Consider the following 18093-nt stretch of genomic DNA (forward strand, 5'->3'; position numbering starts at 1 on the left):
TCGATTGTGTGCATCTGGAGCAAGGATTGAAGGCCATTGGTGATCTTGAAGAAGTTATTGTGCAAGGAAGAGAAGGGTTTGGCTAAAGGAACAGCAAGGGAATCAAGTTCTGAGGATTGGGGACACAGAGAGTGCATTATTCAGGTAACAATTCAAATTATAATCTGCTATGTTGATGTGTGCATGGATTTAGGGTTTATGGAACCCTTTTGTGACTAGATTGATTGTTATCCTTGTTTCCCAAACGATTATAACCCTGTATTAGGACCTTTAGAGGTCCAGAATGTCCCATGCCTGTGTATTTCGGGAATTAAGAGAGGTTTTGGATTGGAATCCTTATGCCTTAGGTCAAAATGTAAATTATAGACCTTAGGGTGTAGCATGAGCACCTAAATGAAGGCCTTACGTGTTGTACCAACTTAGGAGGACCAAACCTATGAATGGTAGGGACAATACTGATCTCAGGAAGCAGTTTGATCGACCGCATGGCATGGACTCGCCGAGTCCAATGAGCAGACTCGGCGAGTAGCTTGAAGTTTAATTGGGACTCGTCGAGCTGTTCTTCAGACTCGGCGAGTGGAGTCGGGGTGGCCCCGCGATTCTTCCACGAGGAACTCGTCGAGTCAAGAGGGATACTCGACGAGTAGAAAGGGAACATCAGGATTTGGTGAGGACGTCTAGACTCGCCGAGTCGCCTTAGCACTCGCCGAGTCCGGTCAAATTGACCGTTGACCGTTGACCAGAGTTGACCTACATGTGATTTCTTAGGGTCAGTTGTCTTGAAAGATAAAATTATTAATAAGGGATATATGATATTATAGGGAGTCTGTAGCTCGGCAGATCGAGTGCGAGTGATTTCAGGAGTCGCTAGCTTTCATTACCCACGAGGTGAGTCTTCTCACTATACTGTACCCGGAAGGGTTTTACTGTGTGACCGGAAGGTCGGATATGATATGTGTTATAAGTGCTATAAATGGAAAGGTAATTGCTATGCGTGCTATGTATGTTTATGTGGGCCGGAAGGCAATATGTTATGTGACCGAAGGGTCGGATATGATATATGATATATGTGCTATACGTGTTAGGATAAATGTATTATGTGTTGTGTATGTTTATGGGCTGGAAGGCAATATGTTATGGGCCGGAAGGCGTATATGTTATGGGCCGGAAGGTGATTATGTTACGGGCCGGAAGGCGTTGTGTTGTAGACCGGAAGGTCAGGGCCTGGAAAGGCGTATATGTGTAAGTAGTATACTGGGGAACTCACTAAGCATTTATGCTTACAGTTGTTATGTTTGTGTTTCAGGTACTGGCGAGGACCGTGGGAAGGCGCCGGCGTGATGAGTACACACTGTTGTTATTTTGAGATCTTGGGGATTTTATGATTGTATTTTGATATGAAACTTGGAATAACTATATTCAGTTGAATAAAATCACTTTATTTTGAATGAAAAATTTGTTTGAAAATTTGCGTTGTTACAGACGATTCACTAATTTCCATCATGAAAAACGAAAAAGAAATTTAAGTTTTAAATCAATGAAAACTCCTAGATCCTTTGAGATTCATTGAACATTTCAATGGCATGTTTAAATCTCGATATGCCCCTCTTGTTTGTGACTAGGATGTCGAGGATCACAAAGCGGGTGTGAATAACCATGCAAACTTACATGGTGCCCTCACATGTTAGAGTCACCTATTCGATGTGCCGGTAAACCACACACGCTCCACCGAACTATGACAAACATTGAGTCACCATTTGCTACCTTTGCTTAGAACCATTTAGTGTGTCGGTAAACCACACACGCTCCACTAACGTCTTCGCAAGGGCACAAAGTGTAATTTCATGGAATTGCATCAATTCACTTTTGCCTAAGTAACTAAGATTGGGAATTTGAAAAACATTTAGTTACTTTGTATTTCATTATACTTATAATGGAAGGTTTCGTCCTATCCTACCCGTTCGGCTAACGACCCTCCACTAGTCAAGAGTGCGGTGGGTAAGAGTGGATACCCATTCAATCGCCATTTTATAGGTAATTTCCTTAAACACCCCTTATAGACCAGCTTCGTGAATGAGGCCTACTAATGGTAAGACTGACTTTTACTCATACATATATATAATGTTAGACTTTTAATGTTATATATATAGTATAGGGTGTATTTTACACTTTTAAAATACTAGGTGATCAAATTTAACAATTATACTTTTAATTCAATTAAATTGCAAACCAAAACTTTTATGGATTTATTAAACCTCTTTTAATTATACACCTTAATTAATTAATAAAACCATAAGGGTGTGAATTGAACTTTTCAAAACATTACTAGGGTTTTAGAATTTAACATTCCTAATTAAACTTTTAATCAACTTTTAAATTCCAAAACTTGAGGGCAAGTTTTGAAACATTTCAAAACATTAGGGTTTAGAATTTAAATATACATCACAATTAAACTATTAATCAAAATTTAAATTCCAAAACTTGAGGGCAAGTTTTGAAACCTTTTTCAAAATATTAGAGTTTTAACTATTTAAATTTCAAAACAACAAAACTTTTGGGTTCAAATTTAAACTATAAAACCTAAAAGGGAAAATATGAAACTTTTCATAACAACAAGGATCAAATAACAAATAATCTAAATTAACATTTAATCACATAATTATCCATATTTGATTTATTTAATGATTTCTTGCAAAACAATTTATCAATTTACTCAAAATAATTAATCAATTATCACATAAGGAAACAATTATCTTATTAATTGATAAATATCTTCAATTAGATCAAAATTATAGTCAAATATATCATATAATCGGATTAATATTGATCTAACATGATAAGGTAACTATCCATAAGCAAAAACAGCAAGAAAACCCGAGATACCCTCCATCTGACGAGTTGACTCGTCGAGTCAAGCTTGGACTCGTCGAGTCTGCATGGACTCGGCGAGTTCAGCTATGGACTTGGCGAGTCCAGCCTCCAAAACACCAAAAAACGAATTTTTTGAACATGTAATGCATCAATACAATTAAAACCAAGCTAGGCTCTGATACCACTGATGGGTTTTGTTCATAAGACATCCTATGTGCTCATACAAACCCTAATGCTTGGATCTAGGTTTCTCTATTGTACATGCAAGTTATCCAAGACTATAAACCCTAATTCTAGCATTCAAGTGATCATATTAACATAAGAATAGGTTTATAATGTTACCTTGATTGTTATGTAGCAATAACAATCCCAAATCTCCTTGAATTGACTTTGGAAGGCTTAGAGTCACAAGTGTCACTCCTCTAATGGTTCACAAACACCAAGAGCAAATGGAGAAGTTATAAATAGAGAGGAGAGGTATATGAATTCGTCTTTAAGACCTCTTGGTATGGCATAGACGAATTCATGAGCCTTAGGGGGTTTATATAGGTTTAAAGATTAGGGTTTTAGTCCTTATCCTTATCTAGTTGCTTGCCCACCAAGTAACCATAAGATAAGTCTTAGAAACCCTTATCCTAGTCGAATTCTAAGGCCTTATCACCTTAGAACCGTCCAACCCATTAATAAGATAATCCTTACCTTATTTTGTAACTATCACATAATTACAATTCAGCCCCTCTAGTTTAATTAATTACACTTGATCACAAAATTAATTCCTAATTAATTATTGACCAATATTAAACAAACATGATTTCTCCTTTAATATATTATTCTTATAACATATTAATAAATCATAATAATCTCTCTCTCTATTTATTTCTCCAATCAAGTTGCTTTGGTGAAGGCAACCCAAAAGGACCATGCACCATCGGGTCAAGTACATACCAAAATAGTTATGGACTTAGACACTAATCCAACAGGTTGTTCATAGATTTCAAACCAGGGGTTGAGTAACCGAGTTGGGTGAGTGACTCGGTGAGTCGTAAGGGACTCAGAGGAATTGGGTCCTCGTAGGGACTCGGCGAGTTGGGGTTGACCGTTAACCATTGACCAGAGTTGACCGGTGTTGACTTGATAGGGTTAGTCAACCTTAGTTGGGAAAGTGTTAATTAGAGATGTATTGTCTTATAGGAGGACTATAGCTCGGGAGATCGAGCACTAGTGATTTTAGGAATTTACGAGTTACCGAGACACGCGAGGTGAGTCTTCTCACTATACTTTACCTTGAGTAGGTAAATAGAGTTATGTGATATAGTGTTGTATATATATTGTTTGTTGTACTGCATTCTTCTATGTGATTTATGTTGTGCATGCTTGCAGAGTTAGAACCTGAGGGTTCACAGAGTTTGGGTGCACGGACCCACAGAGTTATAGTTTCGAGTGGCTAATTTGTGTTATATGTGGTATTTTGTGGAACTCACTAAGCTTTGTGCTTACAGTGTTTTGTGTTATGTGTTTCAGGTACTAGTGAGGATCGCGGGAAGGCGCCGGCTTGATCAGTACACACACAGGATTTTTATGATACGAGATCTTGGGATATTTTTATATGTTATAAATTGAGTTTCAAACAATGATGTTTTTATGATTTACAAATGAATTATGTTTTTTTATAAATGCGAAAAATTGTTTGGAAATTTGCGGTGTTACACTAACCATGTATGACAGTTTTCATTTGGTGTGCGGCGTAGCCTATCCAAGCTTTATTTGAAATCAGACTGAAGCTTTTACAGCCCCCCAAAACATAATCTTTGTTCTCTCTTCTTTGTCGATATTTTTTCTCATATTCTCTCTTGCTTACTGATATTTTCTCTCATATTCATCAACAAATGGCGACAGCAGAGTCCGTGATATGCATTCAGGAACACAGCTTGAATAGTCATTTAAATTGAATTGGCTCTATCTGGTATGATAGCCAAAGACGACATGTCACCAATACATTCTTTGAGTCTTGATAAAAAACATATCCATGACTCCCCACTTTCAGTTTTCCTAAAACCAAATGCAGTAGGAAGGATTTGGTTATTACCATACATGCCTACTGCTAGGAACATAGTGCCCAAGTATTTCCCTTTAAGTTGTGCTCCGTTAATGATAATAATAGGATGCAAACTTGTTTGAAATGCTTGAAACTAAAAATCATTTAGTATGATATCATTAAAGTGAACCCACATGTAACAACATTAAATATAAAGAAGTTATTATATAAGAAATATTATCGTGCAGCTGATAGCCATGAAAAAATATTCAAATTTGTTGTCATAACTTGTCTTTATATGTGTAATCGTTCCTGGATTCTTCTTCTCCAAGTTGTAACAATATAAAGGTAGTCTTTGAAATCTTTCTTCAAGGATCCCTCTCAACAAATTTAGAGCATATATTTTAGCACTCCATGCTTGCCAATATGAAATATGTACACTAAGACATTCATTTAAAGTTGTTTGTATTTGGTTCCCCCATAACATATTACCTATATTATCAGCTAATATGTCATTCAACAATTGACCCAACACCTTTTTGTTGGCTTGTTGGTGATGGGGATGTAGTTGTGTGTTTGAGAAAGTGTTTTTCTCCGATAGTTTAACCACTTGAAATGTATCAATAGTATTATGTTTTGTTGCCCATATCCGCCAGTCACAATTATCCATAAAGCAAACAGCTTCAAAGCTGTCTTTTATGGAGTTTTTCACTTTATATTGGAAGCCTTCAGTAACACTTTTTAATCTTAAGTTAAGCTTAAGTTGTTCTTTACTCTTAAAGAGTTTGAATAACTTCACATGGGAAGTATAATTGTGAGGTGTGGCACCTTTACGTTTTTGTTGAGCTAGTTCGGGCAATGGTAAAGGTTCAGGCTACCCCAATGGGTGGTTTGTGTTTCTTTAGAATCGTAAAATTAAAAAGGAAACTTTTCCTGTTGTGATTTTTGGGGTTGTAAGGGATCAGTATCTTCCTCTTCACCTTCAGTATCTTCCCCATCAAATTTAGTGCAACTTTAAAAATGTTCAACTGGAACTCCATATGGAATTATATTACCATCATCAACCAACATCATTATTTCTGCATCATCATTTGCAGATTCATCAACATCAACTATAGGAGAAGCATCAGCGACAACCTTACCTTTATTCATATAATCATCCCCATCTATAGAGTCATTATAAGAAGGAACAAGGTTGGTTGTCATAGGTAATAAATTACACATTTGGTTACTTCCATCACCAGAAGACCCATTTCCACCATAACGATTTTCCCCGGCAAATCGATGAATACCACTTCTCATAACGTTACTAACCACAAAAAAGTTATACTGTGTTGGGAGGCATACTGCTAACAAAACTAAGAAAATATATGACATCACTATCGTCTAGAATCTACATAACTATATTTGATCCAGGACATTGAAAAGATAGACGTATTTGGTTAGTGTGTAACATGGACTTGGAAGCAACCAACATAATTAACCCAACAAAGTTGATATCATTGCTTATATCTACATCAAAGCATGTGTAGTCTGGACGAATATATTGCATAGATTCTTTAATACACTGTCATTTCCCTCCACTAGAAACTGACACTCGAAAAAACTCGTATAGGTACTCATTCCAGAACGTGTAATGAAGGTATCAAAAACACAAATATATTGCATATATGGAAATATATGGAACAAAAACACACAAATACCCTACTTTTAGTTCTCCAGAACAGAACTCTGGAATGTACGGTCATTCCGGAGTATAGTCCGGTATACACTTTTTCAATACAAAATGTATAGGATATCAGATTCCAGACCTAATTCCTACCAACCACCTACAACTACGGAATGAAAATAAGCTCCAGAATATCGTATTCTGAAATACGTTGACCGACCCAAGTCCAAAATGTTCTTACGTGCTCCAGAATACACTATTCCGGAAAAAGTGGACATTTTTCTTAAAAAAAATGGTTATTATTATTAACAAACTCGTTTATAAGGGTTGGTTTACTCAATTTCCCTAATGTTAGGGTGAAACAAAATATTTAAAGTAAAACAATATTAATATGATGATTAATCATCCGTAAACTTTTGATAATTAACTCAAACAAAACAAATATATAAAAACGTTCAGTCTAACATCGTTCAAACAAATGTCATTATTTTATTTCAAGATAGAATATTGTTTTGTAGGTTATTATATCATTTTTGTTAAATAATTCCAATTTAAAATAAAATATCAGTATTTTATAGAAAAATATCATATGTTTATGTTTACAAAAAGTTTTAATTTAGGCTAGGTGGGGCGGGGAGAGGCGGGGGGGCGAGTAGTAGTAGCGTATAAACAAGGAAGGGTATTGTTGGAATTTCGTATCTGGTTTCATCCCTTTAAAGCCCAAAAATTCTCCACGAAACAGAGCCAACGACTAGAGAGAGAGAAGAGAAAAGGAATTTTGAATTTTGTGAGAGAGGATGGCAGAATTGAGGGTTAATGTTGAAGAAGAATTATTATATTCAGTATATGAGATCATATACTGCAGAATTTGTCACGAAGGAGAGTTCGAAAGTTGTAAAACCTTGGAAACTCCATGTTCTTGTTCTGGAACTATCAAGGTATTCTTACTCCTCTGTCTTGATTATCATTTTTCTCTTTCATTACTAGGTATTATATTATATTATATTGTATAGTTTCGAATTTAATCTGTGTTTTGAATTTTGATTGATCATCATATCACATCAGTTTGCTCACAGAGATTGCGTACAGAGATGGTGTGATGAGAAGGGAAACACTAATTGCGAACTTTGTCTCCAGGTTAGGTTTCTTCATTCATTTTTTGTTTTTTTTTTTTTTTAATTCTGAAGTTGAATACCACGGTGGTTTGTTCGTTGTCGTTTTGGTTAAATTTCAATTCTCTGCCGGAGTCTCATCTGACATATATTTTGAATCGTCCGTCCCCAATACTGAATCGTATTGGCTATTGGGTTATTGGCGTTTGTGCTAAATTTTGAACCACCAATGCGAAGAATAGATCCTTTTCTTTTCGTGTTGAATTATTCAAGAAAAAGTCTACAAATATGGACAGGCATTGAATTTCGTCTCTTCAATCTTCATACATATAACATATTAACATGTGTCTTGTTTTAACAAGATAAGGCAGAAGCATATTCAAATTCAGATTATTTAATTCATTCGTTCTTCCATTTGAATCGGTTTTCATCTTCAAATTCATTTCCTCTGCTGACTCACTGCTGTAAATATCGCGTTAATTAAAATTTCATTTTTCGCTATTTTTTCGTTGATTATAACATATTATAAGTTTTTTTTTTTTTTTTTTTTTTTTTTGAAAAATTAATTTTATAAATTTTATATTATATTAATAAAAGGCTTCTACTTTATTTGAACGTGTAATCAATGACGGAAGGAAGGTCAAATGGCATATACCCGACTTTTATGTCAAGAAATTAAATCTGTATATTCATGCATATTCCTTGTCATCTATTAAAGATAAGTAATTTTCCTCTCATCTTCTTCTCTATGTTATTAATCATATGCTTCATGCATACTTTCTTCATCTTAAAATTTAGCTATCGATAATTCAACCGATAATCTGTTTTCGAATTTTAAACTGGCACACCTTTGTCTCCTTTTTATTTTGATAACAAAAAAAAAGTAGCAACAAACATTGCTTTAGCAACCCATTTCCTGCATATATACTAATATACATTACTTTTTCAAAGAATAAAATTTGAAAAAGAGCATGTTACCTTCTTGAACAACAAAAATGATGTAATACATCCATCCATTTTTAGTATATATATCTTTTCAAATGTCTCCATGAAATCCTTTTAAGAGATGATTTCAAAAGTAAGGAAGTTTGTTTGTGAAGATGAAAATATTGCCATGTGAGTTGTGAGATTGTTTATAAGTAGCTTGTATTGAACCAAAATCTTAACGTTATTCAAAGCATAAAAGTATTTCGGTCTTTAAGTTTAAAATTAAATGCACAAGACAATGATATAAATTATTGCAATTGGTTAAGAATTTTGTTGTGGAAAAGAAAAACAAAAAACAAAAAAAGAAAAAAGAAAAGAAAAGGCATGTATTGTATTATGTATGTATATGTATGTTAGCAGCGACTGAAAAAGACGTGTACTTGTTTAACGCTGCAGAAATTTGAACCTGGGTACTCAGCCCTAACCCCACCCCCAAAAAAGGTCGACGACACTCGTGTCACAATTCGGTAATTACTCTTTGCTCAATCATCTCTCTCTCTCTCTCTCTCTCTCTCTCTCTCTCTCTCTCTCTCTCTCTCTCTCTCTCTCTCTCTCTCTCTCTCTCTCTCTCTCTCTCTCTCTCTCTCTCTCTCTCTCTCTCTCTCTCTCTCTTATATATTCTATCCAAACCACATTATTATTATTATTATTATAATTATTATTATTTGGACCACAAGTCTCAAATTTCTTTATCAGACAACTTTGTTCTTCTGTTAATGTATATGTTTATGTTTCTGCCGATATATTTCATTAGACAACTTTAATTATATAATCGATCCGATACCAAACCATGGTGTATATATGTCGTCTAATTTACCACGCCAATAAGCATATATATGATATATGTGAAAGGAAATCGAATAAAAAATGCTATAATGTTTACATTTCATTTGTTTGTCATTTTCTTACTTCTGTTTTCGTACCTATTTTTCAGTTGAAGTAGGTAACATCCACAAACATATCCATTTTTTTTGTCGATATTATTATTAAAAATGGGTCTCACATCATAAAATTATTAGATAGATGACCAAACATATATATATATAATTTAGTAGAGCTTGAAGTTTGAAGTGTGAATCGAAAGTAGCTAGGAAATGTTATTTTTGGGGAGAAGACGTCCACATACACACATTAGCTGTTTCATGTATGCGCGCATAAAAAATAAAATCAATCAACAGCTCATAATTTGTTTTGGATATTAATTTTGTTTAAATATTTAGGTAAAGATGGGTTGGATGCCTTAATGTGGAAATAGAAATTTTCCGTTATCTTTTCATGATCCATTGGATCTCCAAATATAAGAATAATAATTATCCAATAAACTGATTTTTATATTCACCGCAAATTTTAAATATTCCTAAGACCTAAATTGCAATCAACCAGTAATGCTTCCCTTTTTATATATATTTTTTAAAGGAAAGGGATTCTAGAATTTAGACCCACAAAGTAGAAAAGAATGATTCATGCCTTTTATAAAAAAAAAAAAAAAAGGATTTTGGTAATTCGTGTTTTGATAAATTAGTTTATTTTACAATAATAGAGGAAGCTTGGAAGTTCCAAGTCCAAGCACAGAAGATGGTGATGATGAAGAAGAAAGACGATTGGTTGAAAGAGAATATGCAGAGTGCTCATCAGCTGCCGATACAACAGCTTCTATGTGCAGAACAGTTGCTGTCATCGTAAGTTTTTGCCTAAATTTTCAACTTAATTGTCAAAAGTTTCGGTTTGTATACAAATAATTAATGACAATTATTTAAAAGAATTTGAAATTATGAATGATTGCACAAGGGTTAATGGTTATCCATATATTTCTCTTCTCTAGACTCTAAAACACACACACACGTCGTAATTAAAATATCCTTTACATAATTGGTAGACAACTATTAATATATATATTATATTATACGATGTTTGCTAACATGGCTTGTAAAAAAAATGAAAATAGGTATATTGAAATGATGACATTGAAAGTCAAAAGTATGGGGGTGGGGGTTTCCGTTTCATCTTAAAAAAATATTATATTTATTGCTAGTTCCTTAATAAGGTTTGAAAAGTCTACAAGGGGACCATACTACTATTCACGCGTTATCAAGATTACATGGATGGCCAACTTAATAAGAAAAAAAAAAAATTAAAAAAACGCGATTAATAGACAACTGTTTGCCATTAAAATTCCCACACACTTGGTTTCATGTTCAAACTTCAAAGTCTATTGCAAGAAGATGAATGGAAACGACATTAGTTGTGTTGTTAAATCTAAATGCCAGATGTCAGTAGTTAGCTACACATGAAATGGAAAAGGAAACGAATTACTCAAATAAGGCAAAAGTTATTATGGATTGGAATGGAAACCAATTTATTACCATGTGACTTTAAATTATTGGACAGAACAGACATGATATGTACTCGTTTGTATGTACGTATGTATGATGATCACAATTCACAAAGAAAGGTTTTTTGTGCTTTCTTCTTTCTAAGTTTTTGCAATTTGCATGATGATATGTTGCAGTTTACGATACTTCTACTGGTGAGGCATTTTCTTGCAGTGCTAATGGGTGAAACAGGTGATTACCCATTTACGATCCTAACAGTAAGTACTAACCACCATTGGCATTATTGTGATATGATCCTATTAAGGTTTTTACTGATTTGATTTGTTTTGCTTTTGCTTTTGCAGTTGCTAGTTATAAAGGCTAGTGGGATATTACTTCCAATGTACATAATAATGCGGGTGATTGATGTGGTCCATAACAGCATCAAACGTCAAAATCAGGATCAGGTTGATTGCTGATTTTTAAAGGATAACTCCTGTGTATCTGATTGAGATATTGCAACTTGTACTTAACTGATTTTTTGTGTACTTAACTGTTTTTTCTACTTGTACACAGGCTGGTTCAACTTCTAACAATCAAACATCATCATCGACTTCCCAGCCCCAGGAGGAAGGAGGACAGGACAATGTATAGTATACATACACAAAAGCCAGCAAATTACATCCATTCATTCATTCATTTATATTTTCTTTTATTTTTTTACAAAAGAAGCAAAAAAAGAAAAAGCTTAACTTCCATTTCTACTACCAGTTAGTTGATCGCTGTATGTATGTACATGTATATTAACGAATGTATCCATGGGATAATGTCTGTGAAGGAAAAGAGAATGAATGTAGACCTAGGAAGTAGAAATGGTTGTTGAGAAATAAACATACGCCATACACATTTTCATTTGCATTTATATTTTTGCATTCAACATGTCGTGTTGTTTCTTGTGGATGCTTTACAAAAAACTGAGATTAGGTTGGTGGTCAACAAGCCTTCATCACTTGGCTTGCAATTTCAATTACAAAATGGACGGACCCACCACACATCACACATCAAACATCACACATCCAAGCCTTGGTTGGGTTGAGTTGGGTTATCTCAATTCTCAATCATCAAAACTAGTTTTCCTGTAACAAAACAAACTACCAACTAACTACACATCCAATCTAGAGTGCAAAATCTGATCACTTGTGCTCCAAAAATATCTTTGCCCTGTTCTGTAATTCAAGAATACCATTCCCATGACAATTGTTTAAGCTCTGCAACATGAGAGCTATCTGGTTTTGGTTTGTCCTTGTCCTTTTACCATACATTGTCTCAAATTCTTGTGACTTGATTGCAGCCTTTTTAAGCACATCATCAGGAAGTCCTAAAAACAACCACGCTTGACACATGTCAATCATTAATATTATTAGAATTACAATAAATGTAGGAAGGAGGGAAGGAACTTGCCTGCTAGGCGTGCAACGTTGACACCATAGCTTTTGGGGCATGCACCAAGTGTCAATTTGTAGAGAAATGTTACCTCCTCTACACCTCCATCTCCATCTCCAACTTGACATGCCATGTGACACAAGGAAACCTACATACAACCCACACTAAGGTCAAAGGTCTAGATAGGAACAGTATAGTTATCTAAATGTTGTTTTATAGCTCCAAAAAGCTGGGAAAGGAATAATACGGGTACCTTGTCAATCTGCTGATACTCCAAAGCTAGGTGATGATAGTGAGTAGAAAACAGACCCCGACACTGGACCTTGTTCACTAGGTGTTCAAGAACCGATGCACTGCAACCAAACCAAATAATGAGTTTTTGTGAAAGACGACAACATAAACATATGAAAGTCAAAGTGAATACATACGCTATGGCTTGTCCATCTGATGTTGCTGTCCCTCGTCCAAGTTCATCTAATGCCACAACTGAACTACGCGTTGCTGATGACTGCATAACATATCCAATTTTCATATCACTCAGTATCACAAACCCAACAACACAGAGAGAGAGAGAGAGAGAGAGAGAGAGAGAGACCAGCATAGATGCGGTTTCCAGCAGCTCGGTTAGAAATGTACTGTGGCCTGCCATAATATGGTCTTTTGCACCCATCCTCACAAAGATGCGATCAACAGGAGACATCTTAAAGCTTTCTGCAGGCACATCTGCCCCCACCTGGAACATCCATCCATAACTAATTAACTACTAAAAAAAAAAAAAAAAAAAAGAAAAGAGAAACACAAATTCCATATATCTTTACCTGTGCCAAAATCAGTGCTAAGCAAATTTGACGCAGAAGAGTAGACTTTCCACCCATGTTAGGACCAGTAAGCACGATAAATCTAGCATGATCCGCCCCACCAATACAAACATCATTTGGGACAAAGTTGCCACTGCCATCCCCTAGAGTATCATTTCCAAGCACAGGATGCCCTAGACTTTTAGCATCAACAACTGGTGCTTCATCCCCATCCAGATCCACTATAAGCGGACGACATGTTGGTCCTTCATACATGTCGCTCGCAATTGCTATGCTGATCAGGACATCAAGTTCTGGAAAAAAAAAATTATACATATAGGTGACTTGATATAAGCTGTTTATCAGCAAAAACATGAAGAAAAAAAAAAAAAAAAGTAGCAAAATATAAACACCTGCAGCTGTAGAAACCAACCGTCTCCAGCTCACATGATGCTCACAAAACCGCCCAATCAACCTCTGCATGATGCTTTTCAACTTTGACTCCTTCTCAGATTCAGCTTCTGACAGCTCCCTCATTAAATTCCTAATTTCAGGAGTCCAGTATCGGACAAAACCCTGCACATCCATCCATATTCATGATTTACATTTTACACACACAACACTAAAAATAACTACACTCTAAACCAACCAAATCTACCTTCTTAGATGATCGACGCTCATACTCACAAGGAACGCTACCAGACAAACTTTCAGCTACTTCAAGAAGATATGTATCCTTTCCAACAGTAACATAATTGATCTGAACACCACCATCATAATCAAAACATTAGTAAATATCATGATTCATTCGTAACAGTATTTTGAGAAACTAATCTCACCGATGAATCTCCAAGTAGTTTTCTCTGTTCCTTCAAATGCTTTCTCAGACTAATCTCAATATCTGTAACCATTCCACAAGCAGTGTCGTATTCTTTATCAACCCCATCACGAGGTATTATACGCCCTGAACTTTTTGCCTCCATCCAATCAAAAGCATCCTTGAAATGTCTAACAACACCATCAACATCCGGAAGACCTTTACCAGGTGCTAGCAGGTGATGCAGCAGCCTGGAATCAGTGTTTTCAAGAATGACAGCTAGCGATGAGCATGCATTTATAATTACTTCACACCCACTTAGAACCATTATGAACTGTTCAAGTTGTTTCTTTGATGCATCCTCATACAGAACCACTTTACTCGAATTCCTACCATTAGCTTCACTGCTTCATATCAACATGAATACCCAACATCAAAATATATTATATATTATATAGATTACTACCAACTAGTGTTTCTGTTGTTTTACCTGCAAGAAAATATGCGTGCCAACAACCGCTCCATGTCTGGAAGCTTGGACAGCTCTTTACGGAATTCAAGAGCATAAGGCAGGCTAACTCCCTGAATTTTGGAATTATATTATATTAGAAGCAATATACAAAGATGGATAAATTAATACATGTAGAGAACCTTTACACCAGCTACAGCATTCTGGCGTTCCCTGATTGAGTCTATCTGATATAAAGGTCTAGAAAGCCATGTTTTAAGCAACCTCTTCCCAAATGCTGTCACACAACGATTTAGTTGCTCATACAATGTCCTGCATCATGGATATATATGATATGATATCAGATTAGGAAGTAAATGTGAATAATCAATGATGTTCTCAAAAGCTTAAAACATACCCTTTAGAGTCTCCATTTACACTGTTCTCAAAAACTTCAAGATTCTCTAGAGCAGCTGCATCAAGAACCATGTATGGTTTTATGGTGGAATCATTGAATCCAGAACATGGAAGTAGCTCAAACTTTGCAAATCGGAGCAATGACTCATCCAGGAAGGCTTTTTTCAGGTAGAACAGAGTGCCACCAAGAGCTGACAGAGCATAACTACCAACATTTCCTGTATTCATTAGGTCAGAGAGTATTTCTGGTAGGCAATCCTTAGTATCAGATGAGCATGACATGGATTCATTCAAAGATGATTGATTGCTGATGCGCTTATAAATCTCCTTCACTTCACACATAGTTTTCTCTGCATCCCAAAACTCTTCAAGTGGTATCAACTCATTTATGACAGGGCTTCTTGTTTGTCTTAGTAGTACTCTTTCAGTTTCAGGGCTGAGTGATTTGATAGGTTTTATGATTTCCACTGGTCTTAGTTGGGACAATAAGCAGCTCAACACACTGCACTCTGTGTCATCTCCAAACTGTAAAATGAAGCATCAGTTTCCATGACAACAAAGCACCAACTCTAGAAAGTAAAAAACTTAAACAAAACCAACATTTAGTTCACACCTGTCCTATCATGATCTTGCTTGTAGCAACATCAACCACACAAACACCATACACTCTATCATCATGTTGGTTTCCTGATGCTTCATAGCATTCAGAAACTGCAAACAGATAAGAAGCATCCGGATTTGCTGCCACCATTTCTCCATCAACCAATGTTCCTTTAGTGACTACTCCACATATTTCCCTTTTCACAACCTGCAGAATAGGCGTAAAATGTCAGAACACAAAATCTAATCTAGAATTATGGTATGTCATTGTCATGTATTGTGTAAAAGACAAGTGTTGGTTACCTTATCTCTAGTACCCTGCTCTTTGCGACGCCTCTCAAGCTGATCAGGTGTCTCTGTCTGCTCAATAACCAGAACTCGGTAACCCTGTTCAAGCAAATAATTGTTACAATCATATCATATCATATCATGACTACATGAAAATTAGGTTGATCCACATGTATGTAAGAATATCAACAACTTGAAGAAAGAAATAACCTTGCGAGCCAACTTCTCTACATTTAGTGCAAAGTTCTTTTCTGGGAATCCACAATGAGGCTGGTCTCCCTGAGAAACATTAACCTCTGTGAATAAATGTAAATTGGGAATAGTATGCTACACCAAAAATCAAACAGCTTTTTTACCTTCATGTATTGCAAATCAAGTTCTTTTGCTCCAACATGTGCATCCATTTCAAAGAGCTCGTAAAACTTTCCCATCTGTTTAGTAACATAGAGTTAGGAACTAAGAAAAGTTGCATCCTATAGAAAAATATTTGATACTTGCAGATCTTAATTCCATATTAGATAGATCACTTACCTTGAAAAACAGAACCTTATCCATATGTTGTGACTTGAACTCCCACCATTGTCTCTATATTCAACAAAAAAGCAGACCATTTCAATTACTTGCAGATTGCAATACAATTTAATCATTTGTGACCAAAAAGGATCAATTACCTGGCCACCTGATAAACTCTCCAAAAAGTCAGGAGGCAAGTATAGAGTTCTTGGATCATAATTTTCATCATCAGGGGATCTCTTCTTGGCATCCTTCCGGGCTCTACTCGACAAAAAGCTTTCATTAATACAATAGAATACCAAAAGACCAGCATAAAAAAGCAATTAAACTGCATTTCTGTAGAAGAAAGAGATATTAAAGGTGCACAAGTACAGGTACTTACTTCCCAAGAAATTTGAACTTCTCTTCTTCTCTTGTGGTAAATCTTTCAGCTTTATCGCCAACAAGATCATTGTCAACAAAAGCAGATGTCTTCGCACCTGCAACTTAAAAGCAACCCTCTTGTTATTTGTAAAAACACAGTGTGATTTCAGTACACCTAGAATATACAATTATCTACAAATACTCATACTTACTGTTATTATTGGTTTTATGCTCCAAATTGCAAGGGCTTAAATCCAACGGAGCCTCGTTCTTGATTTTCTTAACAGAGGCTGATTTCATTCCAAAAACCTTCCGCTTTTTGGAGTCCGGCTTTATTGCCTTCGTTTCTTCCACTTCCTCCTCTTCCTCGTTCTCGTCTACCAACTCTAAATCCTCCATTTCATCGTCAATAGCTTCCTTTTCGACATGCATTCCCCAATCCTCATCATCAGAATCATCTCCTCCACTTTCTACATTCTTATCCACGTTCCCCTTGGCACCGCCTCCAGCCTCATCATCATCTTCGTCTTCAATGGAAAATTTCCTCAACCTACGGAACCTTTTAGCCTGCTCCTTTAACAACTCAATCTTCTCTTTAGATAAATCCAAATGCTCCTCTTCACCATCATCATACTGAACCAAATGCTTACCCGAACTCTTATCAAAAGCTTTGACACAGCCTTCATACCAAGCCTTGTCCAGTGGCCAGTAAACCTTAATCCTTCGATTAACTACTTCGTCGCCGTATCTAGGGTTTTGGGCATCGGAAGCGGGAGTAGACGAGGATTGACCAATAACTAAGACCGGTTTCTTACTGCTTGTGGTTTGCAAAGGGGATGGGGTTGTAGGGCTAGGTTTAGTTTTAGGTTTAAGTTTAGAGTTCGAGTTCGAATTAGAGTTAGAAGGAATAGGGGATGGTGACTGAGAAGGAGAAAGGGATGAGGTTGATGATGGTGATTTGGAGAAGAAAGAGGTGATTTGACGTTGTGGATTAACGAGCGGCGATCGGCCGTTGGTTGGGCGACGAAATGCCATTATTGAGTACGCACTGTGGAGAGTGTGGTGGGAGTAGACTACGAGATAGTGGTATGTATGTGTGTGTAGAAGGCGGGAATTGAAGTGGGAAGAATATCTCAGAGAGAAGTACGAGGGTGAACGTTGGCGGGAAGACAGGTAAAGATGACGACTCTTATTCCAGCCTCGCGGATGGGTATATACGTATATGTATAAACCAGGAAAATCGCTTACAAATTTTAGATACGCCCTTTAGCCCTTACAAAATTTCGATTTTGTTCAAAAAAAACATTATTAGTTTTTTTTTTTTTTTCTTTATATAATACCATTAAAGTTTTCTTAAAGAAAAACATAAATGTAATGTTTAGTCTTTTTTTCAGCATAAATTAAATAAAGAAATGTGATGA

At 35.9% G+C, this 18093-nt stretch overlaps 2 protein-coding genes across 3 annotated transcripts; one reads left to right on the forward strand and one right to left on the reverse strand.

The window, feature by feature from the left end:
• Nucleotides 1-7286: 7286 nt before the first annotated feature.
• On the forward strand, nt 7287-11908 carry PIT1 (RING/FYVE/PHD zinc finger superfamily protein). Its single transcript, XM_078969700.1, has 7 exons — nt 7287-7513; nt 7641-7712; nt 9071-9141; nt 10215-10353; nt 11184-11264; nt 11352-11453; nt 11563-11908. The coding sequence occupies exons 1-7, from the start codon at nt 7373-7375 to the stop codon at nt 11638-11640; spliced, it is 684 nt and encodes a 227-aa protein (XP_078825826.1). The 5' UTR covers nt 7287-7372; the 3' UTR covers nt 11641-11908.
• On the reverse strand, nt 11863-17861 carry MSH6 (MUTS homolog 6). 2 transcript variants are annotated; one of them, XM_078969699.1, is made up of 20 exons: nt 16885-17861; nt 16692-16788; nt 16468-16570; nt 16328-16381; nt 16153-16227; nt 16007-16075; nt 15812-15895; nt 15522-15716; nt 14910-15433; nt 14695-14824; nt 14534-14625; nt 14066-14447; nt 13885-13986; nt 13640-13802; nt 13248-13540; nt 13025-13162; nt 12858-12937; nt 12683-12782; nt 12448-12577; nt 11863-12364 (listed from the first exon to the last, which is right to left on the reverse strand). In XM_078969699.1, exons 1-20 carry the CDS (start codon nt 17705-17707, stop codon nt 12180-12182), a joined length of 3819 nt encoding a protein of 1272 aa, XP_078825825.1. In that variant the 5' UTR covers nt 17708-17861; the 3' UTR covers nt 11863-12179. The 2 variants fall into 2 exon arrangements, with proteins under 2 accessions (XP_078825825.1, XP_078825823.1); XM_078969697.1 differs by having other exon boundaries at nt 16692-16794.
• Between the last annotated feature and the right edge of the window lie 232 nt (nt 17862-18093).

This window comes from Lactuca saligna, chromosome 8 (assembly GCF_052625555.1).
Source record: "Lactuca saligna cultivar CGN05327 chromosome 8, ASM5262555v1, whole genome shotgun sequence".
NCBI lineage: Eukaryota > Viridiplantae > Streptophyta > Magnoliopsida > Asterales > Asteraceae > Lactuca > Lactuca saligna.

What these genes read in the sequence shown, in the direction of transcription:
- MSH6 (XM_078969697.1), bottom strand. Translation starts at nt 17,707, where the DNA reads ATGGCATTTCGTCGCCCAACCAACGGCCGATCGCCGCTCGTTAATCCA. An exon ending in AGAGTTTATCAGGTGGCCAG is followed by an intron (nt 16,382 to 16,467) that starts GTAATTGATCCT and finishes TGTTGAATATAG; the next exon opens with AGACAATGGTGGGAGTTCAA. An exon ending in GCAAGATCATGATAGGACAG is followed by an intron (nt 15,434 to 15,521) that starts GTGTGAACTAAA and finishes TTCATTTTACAG; the next exon opens with TTTGGAGATGACACAGAGTG.
- PIT1 (XM_078969700.1), top strand. Translation starts at nt 7,373, where the DNA reads ATGGCAGAATTGAGGGTTAATGTTGAAGAAGAATTATTATATTCAGTA. An exon ending in GCAGAACAGTTGCTGTCATC is followed by an intron (nt 10,354 to 11,183) that starts GTAAGTTTTTGC and finishes GATATGTTGCAG; the next exon opens with TTTACGATACTTCTACTGGT. An exon ending in ACCCATTTACGATCCTAACA is followed by an intron (nt 11,265 to 11,351) that starts GTAAGTACTAAC and finishes TTGCTTTTGCAG; the next exon opens with TTGCTAGTTATAAAGGCTAG.